This window comes from Lingula anatina, chromosome 1 (genome assembly GCF_051362555.1).
Source record: "Lingula anatina isolate TDL-2025a chromosome 1, LinAna3.0, whole genome shotgun sequence".
In the NCBI taxonomy this organism is placed as follows: Eukaryota; Metazoa; Brachiopoda; class Lingulata; order Lingulida; family Lingulidae; genus Lingula; species Lingula anatina.
In genome coordinates, this window is record NC_141767.1 from 45,685,549 (window position 1) to 45,703,645 (window position 18,097).

General features: G+C 35.3%; 1 protein-coding gene across 9 annotated transcripts in view; it reads right to left on the reverse strand.

The window, feature by feature from the left end:
- Positions 1-18,097, reverse strand: part of LOC106164574 (dmX-like protein 2) — a 58,730-nt gene that overhangs the window by 28,520 nt on the left and 12,113 nt on the right. For 7 of the 9 annotated variants that reach the window (XM_086999693.1, XM_086999695.1, XM_086999699.1 and 4 more), the window contains exons 5-21: positions 17,639-17,919; positions 17,363-17,402; positions 13,509-13,641; positions 11,203-11,388; positions 10,821-11,005; positions 9,971-10,210; positions 9,469-9,683; positions 7,672-7,838; positions 6,647-7,321; positions 5,969-6,104; positions 5,313-5,459; positions 4,650-4,887; positions 4,115-4,263; positions 3,765-3,821; positions 2,574-2,832; positions 1,908-2,048; positions 206-1,591 (exon numbers count right to left, since the gene is read on the reverse strand). In XM_086999693.1, coding sequence (XP_086855819.1) covers positions 206-1,591; positions 1,908-2,048; positions 2,574-2,832; positions 3,765-3,821; positions 4,115-4,263; positions 4,650-4,887; positions 5,313-5,459; positions 5,969-6,104; positions 6,647-7,321; positions 7,672-7,838; positions 9,469-9,683; positions 9,971-10,210; positions 10,821-11,005; positions 11,203-11,388; positions 13,509-13,641; positions 17,363-17,402; positions 17,639-17,919 — 4,635 coding nt within the window. The remainder of the gene's footprint in view (positions 1-205; positions 1,592-1,907; positions 2,049-2,573; positions 2,833-3,764; positions 3,822-4,114; positions 4,264-4,649; positions 4,888-5,312; positions 5,460-5,968; positions 6,105-6,646; positions 7,322-7,671; positions 7,839-9,468; positions 9,684-9,970; positions 10,211-10,820; positions 11,006-11,202; positions 11,389-13,508; positions 13,642-17,362; positions 17,403-17,638; positions 17,920-18,097) is intronic. The other 2 variants (XM_086999696.1, XM_086999697.1) reach the window with 2 other exon arrangements.

Here is an 18,097-nt window from a genome sequence, read left to right on the forward strand (position 1 = left end):
TCAACAATTCAAGTTATATATCCAAAGTCTGTATAAAAGTAATGTTTCAAAACCTATGTGTAGCGTAACATTAATTTATAAAAAGCTATCCAAATGTTAGAAAAAGAACTTATAGCTTACATATAATTACTACTACTAGACGTGCCCCAGAGCAGCATACCAGGTACCATTAATTATATACATTTCGTGTAATTCAACTCCATACCATGAGTATCTACAGCATTTCCAGCATTATCATTCACAGCATTGTCAGCAGCAAGTAGTGCATGGAGTGGCAGGGGAGGAATGGATGTGATCTCTATGTAGTCAAGGTGGGTCTCCTCTGGTATGGCAGGGCCCCTCTCTACCCCGGGACTGCCCACTGATATAGACCTCTGTAGTATACTGCTACTGGAGGGCTCCTCAGAATTGTCCATTGTGCCTCCTTGGGCCCCATTGCTACCACTTATACACCGAATCAGATGAGCAAGAATGGCTTTCACACGGCGCAGCTTCCCAAAGTTGAGCAACTCCAAGATTTGTTTGGGGTGATACTGTGGCAGCACTGGGTTGGCCATCTTGGCTGCTTCAAACAGCCCCACATCTTGGATGAGTGTAAGGCTTGTTGTGCTGTCATTGTCGTCCATGGTGCCAATCTGCTTCATAGACAATTTCTTCCTTGATAATCTATTACTCACAAAATCATTGGTACTGCTGTCTTTTTGTGTTAGTTTTCTTCCTTCAGGGACCTTCATGGATCTTGACTCCTGTCTGTTTGGTGATGTTCCTTGCTGCAGTGCTATCAGGCTGGGCACAGAGTATGAAACTTTGAACCCAGTGGTGGACTTGATCTTAGAGAGATTAGCCGAGGTAGCAGCAGTGGTAAGGTTTTGTTCTGGTAAAGTTCTCGAATCTGCCTCGTCCGAAAACTGGCTGTGGTAGGTATTGGCTGCTATGTGATCCAGGATACCCTCCCAGGGACCTTTCCATTGGGAATACACATGCATCTCATTGTCCATGCCCACGACCAAGATCCCTTCTCTTGCCCATGTTATGTGCATGGGAAGTGGTGGTAACCCATCTGCTGTGCTTAGTTCTATAGTACGCAACTTCATCCACCTAATCTCCTGCACATAGTTTTGCACAGTCATAGACTTGCTCTTCTGTAGTATACCTCTTCTATTAGCCTCAACCTTGGCCAATAAATCCTTCTGTGTTGCTTGTGAGATCTCACTTGACACTGGGGCGTACATCATAATCCGTGACCCTACACCGACGGTCAGAATATGAGACCCGTCCTCGGTGGACACCCAGTCTAATTGCACCAAATGTTTCTGTTTTAATATCCCAGCCTTATTTCCCTTCTCTCCTATAGATCGTTTCACACTATTGATAGTGCTTAAACTGGGTATAGACATAATACGGGTGAGACTGGAGTGAGACTGAGAGGGCGCCAACCCCAGGCTTAGTTTTGTGAAGTCCTCATTGGAGTTGATATGGGACAATCTCTTCTCCACGTCATTGATGTAGCTGAGGTCTATCTCAGTTTTGGGGTCTGGTATAGGGATGTTGTTCAGTTGAATGGTGTCCTCTAGTGTCCACTCTGAGCCACCTTGATAAAAAAGTATACAAATAAATAAACGTGTGAAATCTTGTGACTAAGATTTCACAGGACTTGTGGTAACAATACCTACATACTGACCATAATTTATTAATCAAAAATCTTTCACATACAGCTACCAAAGTACAAATTTGGATGAGCAGAGTTACTAACTAAATTAATCAAAACAATTTTAAAGAAGCAAACGTGTAGAGAGTTTGTGAATAACCCTGTTGTAGTTCTTTTTTCTTCAATTTGCTATTGGAAAGCAAAGAAATGCACTTCTGAATCAATAATTATCAATCATTATGAATTCTATTGTTCTAACCTGTTGATTCACACTCATATATTGCCACACAGCAGTTGATCACTTTATCCTCAGGTCTATGTGTGTGTGCTCTGACATGTCCTGTCCTGTATGCCACAGCTACACGACCACTGTATGCACAGTTCACACTAATGGGACGACCTACGAGACAGAAAAACATTGATATGTAATTGACTCTGAATCCTTTCACATTCATTTTCTGTACATAAATATTTTTATATATAAATTTTCTGTGAGATTTCACATTCTACTGACAAAGTTATAACATGATGGTTCACCTCATGGCCTTTATGAACATGAAAAAGGTCAGGACTTAACCTGGTGTATTGGCTGCAGTTAATAATATATAAGAACAAGATTAAAAGAACAATTCAATGATTTATACACCTTGGTTGCATTGTAGGTAAATATACCAATTAACTAAGATCTCGTAACTGTTAGTTAAGAGTTGTGATAGCAGTTCTTGACCGAGAACATAAACATTCAATCCTTTCATATGAAAAAAAAAATGTTTTTCATCTTGTTGCTATCACTCACTCCACTAATCCTCATAAAAAGGGGGTGCAAAAGTCTTCACAGTGTCAATGACAAACAATTGTCTTTGGCTGAAATTTCTATCTATCATACATATGCTTTAACATATTCTGTTTGGTCCTATTATAATACCTGGAATATGTATTGCACTGGAGTCCTCTGTCCTTATCATCATCTCCCACTCTAGCCACTCAAAGCTCTCCGTCTTGCTCTCCTTATCCACTGTTGTCTTACACCTCCAAAACCTTAGCACCCGGTCAGAGCAAGCTGTCACAATAAGGTACGGAGCAAAGCATGCTGGGTAGATGGATGAACTACTCAGGTGACCAGCTGCCACTTGAGCGCAGGTGATTTCGATCCCCTCTGGTAGATGAAGCTTTTGAGAGTGCACCTGAAGTGGAAAAGTAACAAGGAAGTGATCAAAAGGTAAAAAATTATGATCTTACTTAATCAATTTTTACACCTGTCATACCTGAAGAAATAAGTACTGAATATGTTAACAGTGCACACCTGAGGCTCAACTTGTCATAATTTTTTCTACGGTGATGAATAATAAAATGAATAATAAATTTACTAAAAATATATAAATATCAAAAACAGAATAGAAGTACCTTAAATGAAGTGAGAAAATTGACTGAAACAATGTGTGATGTAAAACACTGTCAATAATGCTGTAGAAGCTATCACAATTAGCACTGATTCTAATATTATAGACAGAAAAAAAATTTTCAGTTCATTTTGTCATTGTGGTAAAGATATAAACAAAGTAGTAGACTGCTTTCATTTATCTCAAGCTTTTTCTATATCTTATATTTCATCTGTGAAAGATGTTCAAAGAAATCAACACTTGTTTTTAGTGGAAATGAGAAGCCTATCTAGTACTACTCAAAATTAACTGATATTCTCCCTGCACCAATACCAAAAGAATCTGAAATTATCTATGAATCCCGAACAGAATCACTTTATTATTATTTCGAAACTGAACAGCACTTGATCATAAATTTGCTGCATGAATTGAATGTATGAAAAAAAGAGAACAAAACACCCTAAACTGAAAAGTAATCTTTTCTTCAAAAATCACCCACAGTCACTATACTTCAATGAAATTTAAATACTACTTAGTACTGCTTGCAGCAGATAGGTTTGAAGCAGCTCTCAATACAAAACCTTTGTCCAAAAATGGACAAATCGTAATTAAATATAAGTGAAATTTCATTGAATTATAGTTATTAATCTTGGAGAAATTCAAATTTAAATCTCTAAGCATCTCTGTTTTTTTGTGTTAAATGGTTTGCATCATTTGAAAAGGCATTCTCATCTCACATGTTCTATAGAGACATGTGCTTCACCATATAATTCCGTTTGCTTTGAATCAGGCTCCTGAAAAGTTTTAAAAAGAAATGCTTTCCTTCAATAGAAAATTGGTATTCAATTCCTAGCTTGGTATACTCCAGCTATTCCAGTACAAAAATAAAAATATATCTTTATCCTAAAATGTTGCATTTATAGGTGGTGGGTTATTTGTGATATTAAGAAATAAATACATTTTGTAACAGAAAAACATGGTATTTTCATATTACATATATAACACATGAAAGTTACACAAAAAATGTAGTATATATTGACTAAATCATTTATATTGTAATTATTCCAAGACAAAACCAATTATTTACTTTGGTAGTGCTTATATTGATCTTTGGTCTCTTGGTTTCTCTTGATGTGGTCCCATCCTGGGCATCACTGATATCCGAGTTAATAGAGCTGTCATCTTCATACCGCGTGTTCTCAGTCTCTGGGCCACGATTACCTTCAGTTTTCTGACCTGAAAATATCAATATAAGAATTCACAGATGACTGCTTAAATGTCTTTCTTCTTCGACTTAAATGTCTTTCTTCTTCCGCTCTACTTAAATTATGTTTAACAGACCAGAAAAACATAAGACAAGCAAAATATACATTGTATACTGATTTTTCATTATAGTTTAACTAATGTTTTAGTCAGTAAATAAAACTTAGAGAAAAACATTTTTTTGCCAAAATGGAATAAATTACATAACATAGATAAATTACACGATTAATACATAACAAAATACCATACCGAAGTATTTTTCTCTCTTTATCCAAAGTATGTAATTCTTGCCTACTGGCAAAAGTCTGATATGCCAGTGTGAGATGTGGAGATTTGCACCAGCCACTGAAGTTACTTACCAGGAAAATCTGGCTGTGAGGCTATCACAATCTTCCACATATGGATGACAGAGTGGTGCTCACTGGGGACTTTCTCTACCACCACAAGGTAGAAGTTCTCCTCAAACATGGACAGGTACCTCAGGTCCACAAAGGCTTCTTGGTTGGCCTGGTCAGCATGGTCTGAATGGCTAGGGGGCAGCCTGCCAGTGACCATCTGCTCTTGGAAAATGTGCAAGAGCTGGGTGTTGTGCCAGTCCTGAAAGGAAACATTGATATTTTAAGTTACTATGATGCATGGGTATAAGCTGTGAAACATTTTTTGGGAGGAGGGGGATATGTCTTTTTCCGATTGGATATGAATTTAATATTAACTTTTAGCATATAAGATAATTATTTTCAAAAAATCAAAAAAATACTCCCAACTACATATCTTCCTAATCACATATGGTCTACATATTCAAAATGTAATACAACTGTCATGTTTTTCCATAATTCTTTATTTCATCCATGCATTTAACAATGACTATAATGAATAATATACCTATATAAAACAACCAGTACAGTGAAAGAAGAAAATACAAAGTTTAGTTAAACTAAGAATCTGGGCTAGGGTTTGATTGTGTTGAATATAATTATAATGAAATGGTTAAAAATAATTTGTTTTTCTTCACATATTCTAACCTGTACAGCATCTGTGAGACTGTCAAGCTCTATGATGCAGCCTGGTCTGGCAGTAGACTGGAGGCTGACTATGTTGAACTCGCCTCCCAGTGTTGTACCACTGTTCATATCCATACTATCTGACATTGTGGTAAAACTTGCAAAGGACTAGAAGAGAGTACAAACATTTTTATGAACAGATCCAGCATTAAAGTCATCTTTCCAATATCAATTTAGAAGATAGGGCCTAATTTTGTACCCTAAATAATTCTGCCATCAAGCTGATTTTTCTGATATAAAAAGAACTTGAAGCAAGAAGTGCCGGTGACTCGGTGGGATTCTTTAAGTGCATAATTTTTCCATTAAAATGTTATGATCAATTTTCTCACATGCCCTTAAAAGGTCTAAAACAAGCATCTGTGAGAAGCATTCTGTTCTGGGATATGTTTTTTTTCCTAATGAATCAATGCTGCTTAACAGGTTTACTATCAGTAAGAATATAACTTATGCCCGTTTCCCTTTTTCTGATGTGTATTCCAATCTTAGACCAGTAGTTACTATCAAATACCACACAATCATGAAGAAACTGAACAACACTCATTTCTGCAAACATTGTTGATCAAATATCTCAGAATCATGACGAAACTGTGCAAACATTTAAAGGTTTTATTTAATACCTCAGTGTCCCTTCTGATCTGTTTGTCTACCATGAGAGTTCTGGCATCTATCACAGCTTGGTACACACGTAGGCAGCTGCCATCACTGGCCACAAATAACGCACTGGGAGAGTTGCTTTTAGAACCTAGACTATAGCTGATGATGAAAGTGGTAATGATTTAAGGTTATAAATTGCATTTATTTTTTTATTACATTGATAAATTCTAGCATAAACATTTATCCAAACATTAAAGATCATCAACTCTTTCTGAAAAAAAAAATTAGATAAAAAAATAATAATAAAATAAATAAATAAATAAATCATAATAAACATTAGATCATAATAATTCAATGAGAACTTAATATACTGGTATGACTAAACAAAAAATGTACATAAACAATTGTTTTACTGTTTTTGAAAATTTGAAGTCTATATGCAGAAGAAGGAATGAAAGTAAATGCAGCTAAGAAATGACTTCCTCAAGAAGTTTTGAGAAACAAAAAAGCACTAATACATAAAAAATGGCATGAAATTAAAAGGAATCGGTTTAGTAATCTAAGTTTGATATAAACATTTAACACAAGCAATTTTATTTTCTCTAATTCTACAAAGTCTATCACAGCTCAAAACTATAAAGTTACTCCCAGTCCCACTGACAAACAAGTGTGCAGGGCTGATAGAAAAATAAAGGCTTTACCTTGGTAATAATGTCGGAAGCCAAGCAACACTAGAAAATGCTGATAAGCAAGGGGAATTAATCCTGGCCAGTTCTGTTATTCCTCCTAATTTGGACAATGGTCCCACAGGATCAACTCTCCACAATATCAACTCACTACAAAAACCTGCAGGCTCCCAGCCCTGCTTACAATTTGCCTCCGAGGTCGCTGAACTCTCTGGCATATTATGATGTGACGTTGTAAGAAGCAATGGAAGCACAGGATGACACGCAGCAGTGTTTGTGCGGAAACGATGCCCACATGCCCGTGCCACATGGGATATGCTTAGCACAGTCGCAAATTTTGATGTCTCAGCAAAGCTGATTTGCCACTGGTTCAGAGACCCATCCTGGTGTTTTGAAAGCATTAATATGATTGGTAGAATGGAGCTATCACAGTTGGATCTGTCTTGGTCTTCTCTTTCCCCCCTCACTGAACTGAATGACAAACAACTTCCACTGGAACTCTCCAGTGTCTCCTGATGCATGTAGAGAGCTGACTGGATATCCATCTTGCTGTGCTTGCAGTACAGCTCCATGTGAGGGTGCATATTGAGAGCATCAGCCTGGGGCAGAGCATGAGGAATTCTGGAGGAAAAACTGACCTGTGCTTGGCGGAACGAACCAGGGATGTACTCATCCAGCCAGTCAATTAACCTGAAAGTGTTTGAATATCACCAGATTAAATATGCTTTTAACTGAAAATAACAAGCCATTTTAAATTATCCTTTTTTATTTTGAACAGATATCAGTTTATAAACATAACAAGAGATCTAATATATTCATGGCCAATTTATTTCTTACGGCCGTACTAAGTATATGTCAGCCTGTTTATTCTGTTATAATGCCGAATGACACAGTTGTGTCAGAGGGAAATATAAAATTCAATAGTTACCTGCTTCCCAATCACCTTTCAAATCACAGTTTTATTCATATGAAACAAACATGGAAGTGAAACATGAAAATTTGATTTGGGAAAGACTTCTTTTTACCTCAATTCCACTTACCACACAAGAAAACTCCCGTCCACAGGGTGAATGCTGAACAACATGTCAGCACTCTGGTGCCAGTCCAGTAGCAACTGTTCTATCTTAGTGTCTAAAGCCTCATTAGCTGTCACCTGAGGAACAACAGTTTCACCACTGTTACAAGATGATTCAGAGAAGTGCACAGTCTACAAACCGAGAATGAAAGAGAAAAAAAGGACAAATCTTTTAATATTACTTAAGTTTTAAACCAAACCAATTTTAACTTTTCAAGATTCCATCCACGGATGCCTTCATGCCTTTGTCACGTGCTGAGAGGATGAAAAATTGGAGGTGTTTTTTAAAGCTTGCATTCCTGAAGCGAACCGTAAAATGCAAGCTTTTTACAGACTGGTGCACCTTGGCTGTTTTTTAAAGTAGCACCATTACAAACACCACTCTTTGCACTGCTTTGCCAGCACCGTATTACCAGCACCACTACCAAACTGCTAGAGGAACAAACACTTTGTGCAGGGATACTGAGAAAGAGAAGAAAACAGCATTCAACAAACGCAGAAATACTAGTGCGCATACAAATACAAACAGAATCAAACTATGTATAAATTCTTGATCACTGTAAATCATTCAAACATTACAAACCCTTTCTTCTCATTAACAGATAATTGGATAAAATAAAACAAACTGTTTCAGGAACAATCCAATTTTAGCAGGCAACTTTGAAAGTCAATAATTTTTTTCCAGTTTTCAAGCATTGTTTTTTAACTAACAATCAAGAATCTATACCAAGTTATACACATTGTACATATCAATGGCTTCTTGTTCAGGCCAAAATGATAATGTAAAAACTCTAGATCAGAAGCCATTGATTGTGTTATAAACAACAGGGTGCACCCAATAATTAAAAAAATAAATAAATGAAATTTAAAAAAAGACATGGGGAGGAGACCAATAAATTCATGAGCAATCTTGCATTTGCTAGTGCATGTGACAGTATCAATAATTATATACAATTTCATTTCAAAAGCTCACGACAGGAGAAGCAATCACTGCAGTTTGCTTATAGTGTGCAAGTAATTACAACAAACAACAACAAAGTTCTTGTTAAGTAGGTTACCACCTTTTTAAAATTTATCAGTGAAAAGCCACATTTCTGAAAAAATCTGATGTTAACCTAATTAACAAAAAACATCATATAATTAAAAGAACCAACAAAATAACCTAATAGAACACACCACAAAACATGCATTTTCAAATACAAAGCCACAACAGTAGTATATGTTTTATATACATATACAAATCACCAAAAAGTAGCACAACACCTCTATAACTAGCAGTTTTAAATTTACAATTGTTCTAAGAAAAGTGTAAAATGCCACAACAAAATTTCCAGTCTATGCATAGTATAGCTCTCTCTATAAACAGTAAAACTCATGCAACACATGCAAGAAACTCCATCCCATAGTAAATGTGAACCCCATACATGCACAAGACTGCTGGTCATGCAGACAACATTTAATTGATTGCAATAAAACTGATATTCTACCAATTTAAACCACAAATCACATCAAAATTAATAAAATTATAGTGAAATCACTTCCAAATCAAATCCCAGCACCAAAATTAGTTCAAAAGTAAGTTTTTTGTGTAAAATAAAATCCCAGCACCAGGGGTCAACATTAATATGGAATCAAAGTGGGGAAGTTTTTAAATTCAACTTACCCTACACAGTATGCATACCCATAGTTATGGCTATATATATGTGTATATAAATATATGTTATAGCCCTGTGTTATAAAGCAGACTATGAAGATATTTTACCTTCACTGGTTCAGTATCATTTAAAACATTGCTGGATCCATGTGATGTCATAGAAACATCACTGCGGACTGTATACATGCCGGAACTTCTGTGTTTGTCACTGTCATGATGGTGATCATTGGCATCGCCGTTCTCATGGCGGTGATGCTCCTTGTCTTTGTGATGATCCTTGTGATGGCGCTTTAATTTTAGAGAGTATCTCTTCTTTTTCTTCTCTGAAAATTAAAGACACACACAGTGTCAATGTCAAACTCTTAATTTTACGTTTATTTTGGTGATGTATAGCATTATACATGCAAATGCTTTGCCGATGTACCAGAGATTAAATGATGCAAACATATATCAATCATATTTCCTGAAATCTGAATTTTTTTAAAAACTGTGAATGACTGGTAACCTTTGAATGACTGGTAACCAATCATCTAAAATATCTTCTCACATACCCACACATAAGCACGCGCACAAGCACCAACAAAAAATTTTCTTTTTTTAATGTAATCACCATGCTTATGTTCCTCGTGATGGTCATAATCATCACTATAATGACTGTCATGACTTTCTCCTGCCTTCTCCTTTTCTTTCATCTGATTCTTTTCTGTCTCCGCAGCTTTCTTAAAGATATTTTCTAAAATTTTCTCAGCTTCTAGTGAGAAATGGAACTCCTTGTTATTCAGCCAATGGACCACAAAGTTGCTATCCTTGCTGCCCTTCATGCCCTGTACAGCTGGGAGAAGAGGGATATCTTCAGAAAGAAAAAAATGTGCCAATTAATATCAAATGTAGATTTTTTACATGAAATCATTGACAATGAATAAAGTATGGATATAAGGCAGACATTTTTATTTATTTTATTTATTAAACTTTATTTATTGAGGGTAAAAACATGGTATTTATAAAAATTATCTTCTCCATGGCCCTCAATTTAACACAAAATCTGCCTAACTTCCTACAACAGATGGCCAGATTATAGACTGAGGTATTACACAATGACTCACTACTATAACCTAGCCATATAATAGTGGTATTTAGACCAATTTCCTGTTTCAAGTCATCTTAGTCAAAACTTGAACCTGCATATGAAGACTAGCAGATGTGCAATAAATATCTTGATGCAATCCTGTATGTTATAAATTATATTAACACAAAATCAGACTAATCTAATTTAGATGGGAACTTATTCCACACACCCCTTGGCCTAGCTCCATCTGATTTTTTTCTTTTGTCTTACCCCCTTTCAATAATATCTGACCACTTTGTCCAAAAGTTTACTTAAAATTTATAACAAAACACTGTAACTGTCACAAGAACAAATACTATAAATTATATAAAAAAATATTATTTTTGTCATTTACCTGTTTCTGGGTTAATACTAGCAGCTAAATGAAAATGAAATCCTGGAGAAATGCCAAGAATGTCATGGACACCAAATTTATGGAAATCGTGAGTACTCTTCATGCTTGGGAGTGGGAGAACACCATCGCCATCTACTGGCTGCTGATGATATCTTTTATGTCGCTTTCTTTTGTGAAGGGCATTCCTGGAAAAGGAAATAAAGATGTGATATGAAAAAAAAAATCATACTGTACCATAAAATTTGGGACCGATTTTACTAGGACCTTGTCAGCTGACCACTTTTAACTCGTCACAATCAAAATGGTGGCGGAACTCAAAGCACTACCATATAATTGGCCAATAATTAAATAAAATTATGACATACAAGACAACATTATGTACCTGATGTGGTTAATCCTTTGGATGAATTTATTCTTGTGTCTATGTGTCCTGTACTTTGGGTTGGTGGCGGCAGTGGGATCAAACTGGTGCAGGTCCACCAGTCCATTGTCTGGCAGTATTGTCTCCACCCAGATACGACATATGTTGTCCCTACATGATGTTACCAACATATTGCCAACTGCCCCTCTGAAATTTAATAATTATAATGATAATATCAGCATAAAGACATATACACATACACAAACAAACAAAACAAAAATTGTTTCCAAATGACAAAATGACATAACTTGCTCAAATTTTTCAGCATCAGTTATAGGTGTTTTGTTTTTCTTTCTGACTTACAAACTCAGAAAGCCATTTGGACACTCACTGATAATAATTCCAGTACAGTCAGTATAAAAATGTGGTAAAAAAAAAGAGATAATTAGCAAACAAGATCCATAAAAAACCAATTAGAGATACTGCTGACATTTATCATTTTACATTTATTCATATATCAATTCATCTGGACTGAGCCAATTAAGAAGACTAATGAAACTTTTTTATCATGGGCAGGCTTAATCTGGTTAACAGACAATTCCCTGAGAGATCTAATTGATACCTCTCTCCATCCATCACCATTTACAGCCGTGTTTAGACCAAGACTGCTGCAAAATGGAAATGAGTCTAACTTCCATCATCAAATGACCAAATAACAAGAGCAACCAATTTACAATGTGTCTGTACGTTTTCTGGTCGTCTGACAATCTGTGTCCAGCTGGTTTAAAGAAATAGATCAGCATGCATCAAAGTTCCAACTTCTATCAACAGATGAAACATTAAATCTCTTACGAAACACACCAAGATTGCACAGCAACCTACAGTTAAAAAATTCAATTTTAGTTCCCTTTTCAACTTCACAAGGGACACTCAAAAATTGTTGCAACTGACTTATGAAATATCTCATATGGACAATTCATGTAACAATTTGTGTTTATAAAAATACCAGCATACTGTGCATATAGCAGTTTCATGAAAATAAAGTCTAATGGATTTTATAAATGACACCTGTTAATTGCAGGGAACACACAAGTTGCCAACTCAGCTCCAGGCTACATAAATAAATCGGGTGGATTTCTATGTGCCATAGGGTTACTGCTGTGCAGAAAACTAGTGCTAACTGATGAATGACGTCTATTGAAATACCCCATTGAAAACCATCTATTACTGCTATTGTGAGTAATATTGCTATTGCTACCTGTGAGTCATTCATCAATCTATTACTGTAATATTAAATCCCCCAGCAATTCAATAAATTTAACTGGGAAATTGCAACTCTAACAATGAGATCAGATATCACTTCCCATCTTTTCCAGTCTGAATCAGGCCCTAGTCAAAGGAAATGATTACAGTAATTATTCATCATACTCCTAAAAAATTTACTAAACATATTTCCTAAAACTAAGATTTATGTGAAATATGTTAAAAGATTATCTGAAAGTCTACAAAGCCAGCCAGATTCATATTTAATAGCATGTACTTTAAAGTGAGTACCTAGATATTATAAGATCTTGCTAAAAGCATAAAAAGTCTTTGAAATTTGTAAATAATTGCAGCAGTTACAACAAATGACTTTGTGTGAGAGGCTGCACTCCAGATAAGCCATCCCAGGGACATCTTTTCAGATACAGCAGCTCTGGAAGTGAGCTACAAAGGCGTGCTGTTTTGGTTTCTACTTATTTCTTTTTTGTTTTCTACGTATCTTATTATCAATTTTTTCCTTTTCTTTTCTTCCGTTAAAATGGTCCTCAATGTGACCTGACATAGAGTATTTGTATTCTTAAAGTATTTTTGTATGTGTGCAATATGTCCAGATTAACTATTGCTGAACAAACATTTACGCTGCTTATCATTATAATCAAGAACAAAAACCAATTCCAGAGAGAGCTTATCCTAATCCTGCTCATTAGTCCTTTCCAGGATTCAAACTGGTTGTTTATTAGACATGACAACATCTCATAAGTTGCCTTGTTTACCAAGTACAGAAACTGACACCTAAAAAATACTGAAATGCCATGGCATTTATCTTAATTTCATCAGCAACAAACCCACTGCAAATGTAATAGACACTGGACAGACTAAAGCATACTCCTTTACCCAATGCCTTTAACTATATGTCTTGTATGCTGGAAAATCAATGATCAATTGATAAAGAATAATTTGTGTATCTTATTTTCTTTAATGATGATGATGACAATAATAATTTCACCACTGGTGAGAATTTAATATGCAAGTGCTATCCCCATGTTCAACATGCCCCTCCTTACCGTGGCATGTACTTGCTGGTCTTTCTCCATGAAAACCCAGTTACTGCTCTCGGGTGGGCAATGTAGATAAAAGAAAACTTCAGCTCCGTCTTCTGGGGACTGAAACTGTCCATTCTAAAGCCTGGCAATTGCACTGAAACAATTGAATTACATGGATTATAGACATGCATTGACTACCAATACTGTAGTTTTATGCAGAACTACCAGTCAGGATTGTAAACATGGGTCAGGAAGGGAAGAAGTCTCCAGATATCTGGGCTCACTCAAGCATGACAAGTCTGAAATTTGAAGCAAAACAGACACTTGTAAATACAACATTATGTGTGATAGGCAACACTTTTGTGCCAGCATGAGTCAAAATAAAAAAAAAAAAGGATTACATTTAAACTATATTTATATTATTATATTACATTATTTCTATTTTTATTCATATTCAATTTAGCAAAATATCTGAAATGAGGTAATTGACAGTGAAAACAATCATCCCAGTTGAGCCACCCCAAGTATCAAGTTTTTATATATTATTTAGATGTTTATATCATCTATCAACATAATTCAATGTTTATTAATAATACACTTTATTTCTTTTATTAATGGGACTTCCAATAAAAGCGGCCATCATCGGCCAAATTTCAAACATCACACTTGAGTTTGTTCCATTCTTTTAAAGGACGGATCCTATTTCTTACATCAGCTTAGATCAAGGAGACATAAATATTATTTAGAACATGATGGTGTGGGGAAAGCTGGTTAGGACTCAGGTACTCAAGGTACATTGTAACTTTAAGTATCCTAGTTGGTGAGCAAGAGCAAATTCAGAAGGGTGATAACTGAAATATTGATAAACTGATCACTCGCTCTACAACTTACAAAATGCATGTTACACATTGGGCTAATCTCTGAGGAGTTAGGTACATTAAAGAATTAATGCTAGCTCCAAGAGCAATAAAATGATCAACTGCTTTGAAACTTATCTTTTGCTTTGCAGATCAAAGGGCTTTGTACTGAAAGTGGTGCAAATTGAATAGTAGCATCAGTCTGTAACTTGAAGAAATTTTGCTCTAATTTACACTTTGCATGTTACTGAATACTACAGAATAAGCACTCACAAGTGAACCTGTCTTGGGACAGGATTGTTTCAAATGAATTCATTAAATTTTGGAAATAAGATGGTATGTTCCACAATGTTTGGTATGTGAATACAACAAAATTAATAGCACTATTTACCACGAGGATAATTCACCATGAAAAAATGTGCCATTATCATCAAGGGAGTTATCTAACTAAGTAGTAATTCATAGTTTGCATGTTATGTCATATTTCACGCATGTGACTTTATTCCCTGAGTACCTATCATCATCATATATATGCTTACTGTTAAGAAGTTGCACTCAAGTTAGCTTACTATAAATTCAAAGATGGTGTCAACTTTTAGTGGTAGGACTGGCAGCTAAGCAATAAAAGTAGGTCTAAAATGTACTTTTTTTATCAATATTGAAGATAACAAATTACATCTTCAACCTTTTCTAATGTAGAAGCTGTCAATACACTGTTATATATATTTTTTTTCAAAAAAAAAAAAAAAACTGTAATTTCATCTGTGAAACCCTATAAGAGTCATCCATTGAATGACGTGATATGGCAAGCAATGCCATTTTGAATGAGAATATGATCTACCCACCATTTCTCAATGCCTTTTTTACATTCATTGAATGTCTATTTTTTAAGCCAGACATTTTCATTGGCATAAACAAAATGTGTTTAATTCAATATAAATATCATTAATAAATGTTTTTGATTACCATGCTTATCTATCAAAAAAAAAAAATAATAATAATAATAATAATAAAAAATAAATAAATAAATAAACAAATAAATAAACATTTCTCTAAGATAACAGCTAATCTCTTTAAGATTATAGCTTATCTTCTTTCTGATATTCATTCTACAAATGAAATATGAGCAAGGATTCAGTAATTTTGACATCTTTCTTATCACAAGAAACCCTTTTCATCCACATCTGACACATCTCTGCTAAATTATCTGTAAAGACATCTCATTCAGAAATAATAGAGCATGATTTATGCCCCCTTCTCTTGACCTATTCTTCTGGGAGAGAATTAATTATCCGTGTCTTTAGCCCACAGGTAAAATTCTTCAGATGAAGGAGTGTGTCCGATTGCTATGATATGTACCACCATTATAGATACATAAAATCCACACCACACTTGTGTAACGGAATGGTCTCAGGTCATATTTTTATTGTTTGTATGAACAGGGATGAGACTGCCATTTAGTGAAAAAGTCTGAAAATATGGTGTGGGGTCAAAGGGGCCGCCTGTATCAATTTTAAAATGATACTGTTGGCTCCCGAAAATTCAGAGATCTACTGATAGTCAGAAAAAATCTCATTATTGATGAACTGGACTGGGCTACCAGTCCCTTAAGTAATGACTAGAGATTAGAATAGCCTAATAGCGCAAACTTTATGAACACCATAACCAGGTACTGTAACTGTAACAGAGAATGATTTATTTTGACACACTCTTTTTCATAATTTGATTTCCAGGCTGCAGTTATTCTATCCATTAGGTAAATTGGTTGGTAACATGGGCATGGTTAGTCTATTTTAAGTGATAGATCTTCAGTCATTTTTGAGTCAAAGTTGACAGCTGAGAGATGCAGTACCAGCAATGTTCTGGATGCATCTTATAATTTATCTAGATCACTGCTACCCCCAAGACATAATCCTTCACTCATATTCATTTTAGTCAGCTCAGACAACAAAATTAATATTATATCTAGTCCACTTTCATAGATGTAAATATCAATATAAGTAAGTCGTGAGTATCAGTTTAATGATCCATGTAATCAATACACATGTCAGTCAAATGTGTATACATGGTCTGGATAAGATGGTGAGAAAAACAAGTCATTATCTTCAGCTTCTCTTTCTACCCAACAGTAACATAAATCACATAATGTCACATACAGCGGTTAGTGGTATGTGTGTGTGCAGTGACCCCAAAAGACCTAATGTACTTGCTCATGTCTTTGCTTAAACCCCCTTTACACTGGACAGCAGCCTTTTTGTGACCATGAAACTGGCATCGCTGTGGTTGTAGAAAGGAGGCACAAGCATTGCTTTAATTGGTTGCAGAATGAATGCTCAATGATTGGACAGTTGTTGGCACTTTAAGTATTTTTTTTTAACTCTCAGATGGGGACATAGAAAGCATGCTGTGCACTGTAAATAGGGCTTTACTAACTGAACTCTATGTATTACCCCCCATCCTTTCAATACCAAGATGTTCCAATAAACAAGCACATTTTGGTATTATTTCTGGTGGTTAATAAGGTACTGTTTAAATAAACCATAAAGAGAATAATAGTAATTTTGCCAAATAATCTCTTGGTTTAAATGTGTTTTCCTTGCCTTGTAACTGCAATGTGCTATGTTACATATTGATACACTATGGTGGCCTTATCCTTAACTAGTAAGGTCAAAGGCCAATGAAGCACTTAAGGAGAGACATTTTATGTACAAGAGCCAAGTACATGAACAGAAAAATATCGTTCCTAACAATGTACATCATAATATTTTATCTATATCAATTCCACGACAACTTCAACAATGATTAATTTTTTGTTAGTAACAAACAAGCTGGCATGCTTCTCTGGGAAATGGACACCACTTTTAGATTAAATTTATGGTAAATGTTCAGCCACCATAGTCAGATTGGTCAAATGAACTTTTAAAAAAACTTAAACATTCACTCTGTTGTACTACTACATTTTTCCAAGATGGTTTTTCTATAATCATGGAGGAATGGTGTTTGCTTTTTTTCACTCACCTTTCTTATCTTCATACCATATTTTGACAAGTCTGTCGGCCTATAATAACAGAATCTTATTACTAAACACTGTCAATTTGTGTTCATCTTCCTAATAAATCACTATCTTCTCCAATAAATATCTCTGCCTAAATACTTTGTACTAATTTAACTTGGTTTTTACTTTTGTTTAAACAACAGATGAATAACAACCTTTCATAAAAGAAAATCTTATTAAATTTTGAGATGATTTACTCAAAACAGGCAAGAATTTGGTCAGCACATGCACCCTCTCACCTTCCCAGCCGATGCAAACAGCAGTCCATCTGGAGAAAACTGCAGGTGAAAAACAGGGGTGGCAGTTTTACATTCCCATATACAATGCCATTCAGGCTCATCCACATCTCCAACATGAAATGATACTCCAAACACATCGTTGCCACCATCATCTCCACCAATGCTGAAACTGCCTCCTCCTCCTCCTCCTCCGCCACCACCATGATGGGAGTCATCTTCATGATGATCGTCAGGGCAACGCCACATCTGAATATGCTCCCCACCAGTCAGGAGACGTGTGCCTTGAAAACAAATGACAAATTTAGATAATATTCTTTTGAAAGGGTTTTATGTGTGTAATATATTCATTATCAGGTAGACAAAAGAGAAAATGCTGACATAAAAATTAGATACTGAAGGAGACATGAATACCAAGCTTTATTTTTAGTATTTTTTTATTGATTCATTTCTCATTCCAAC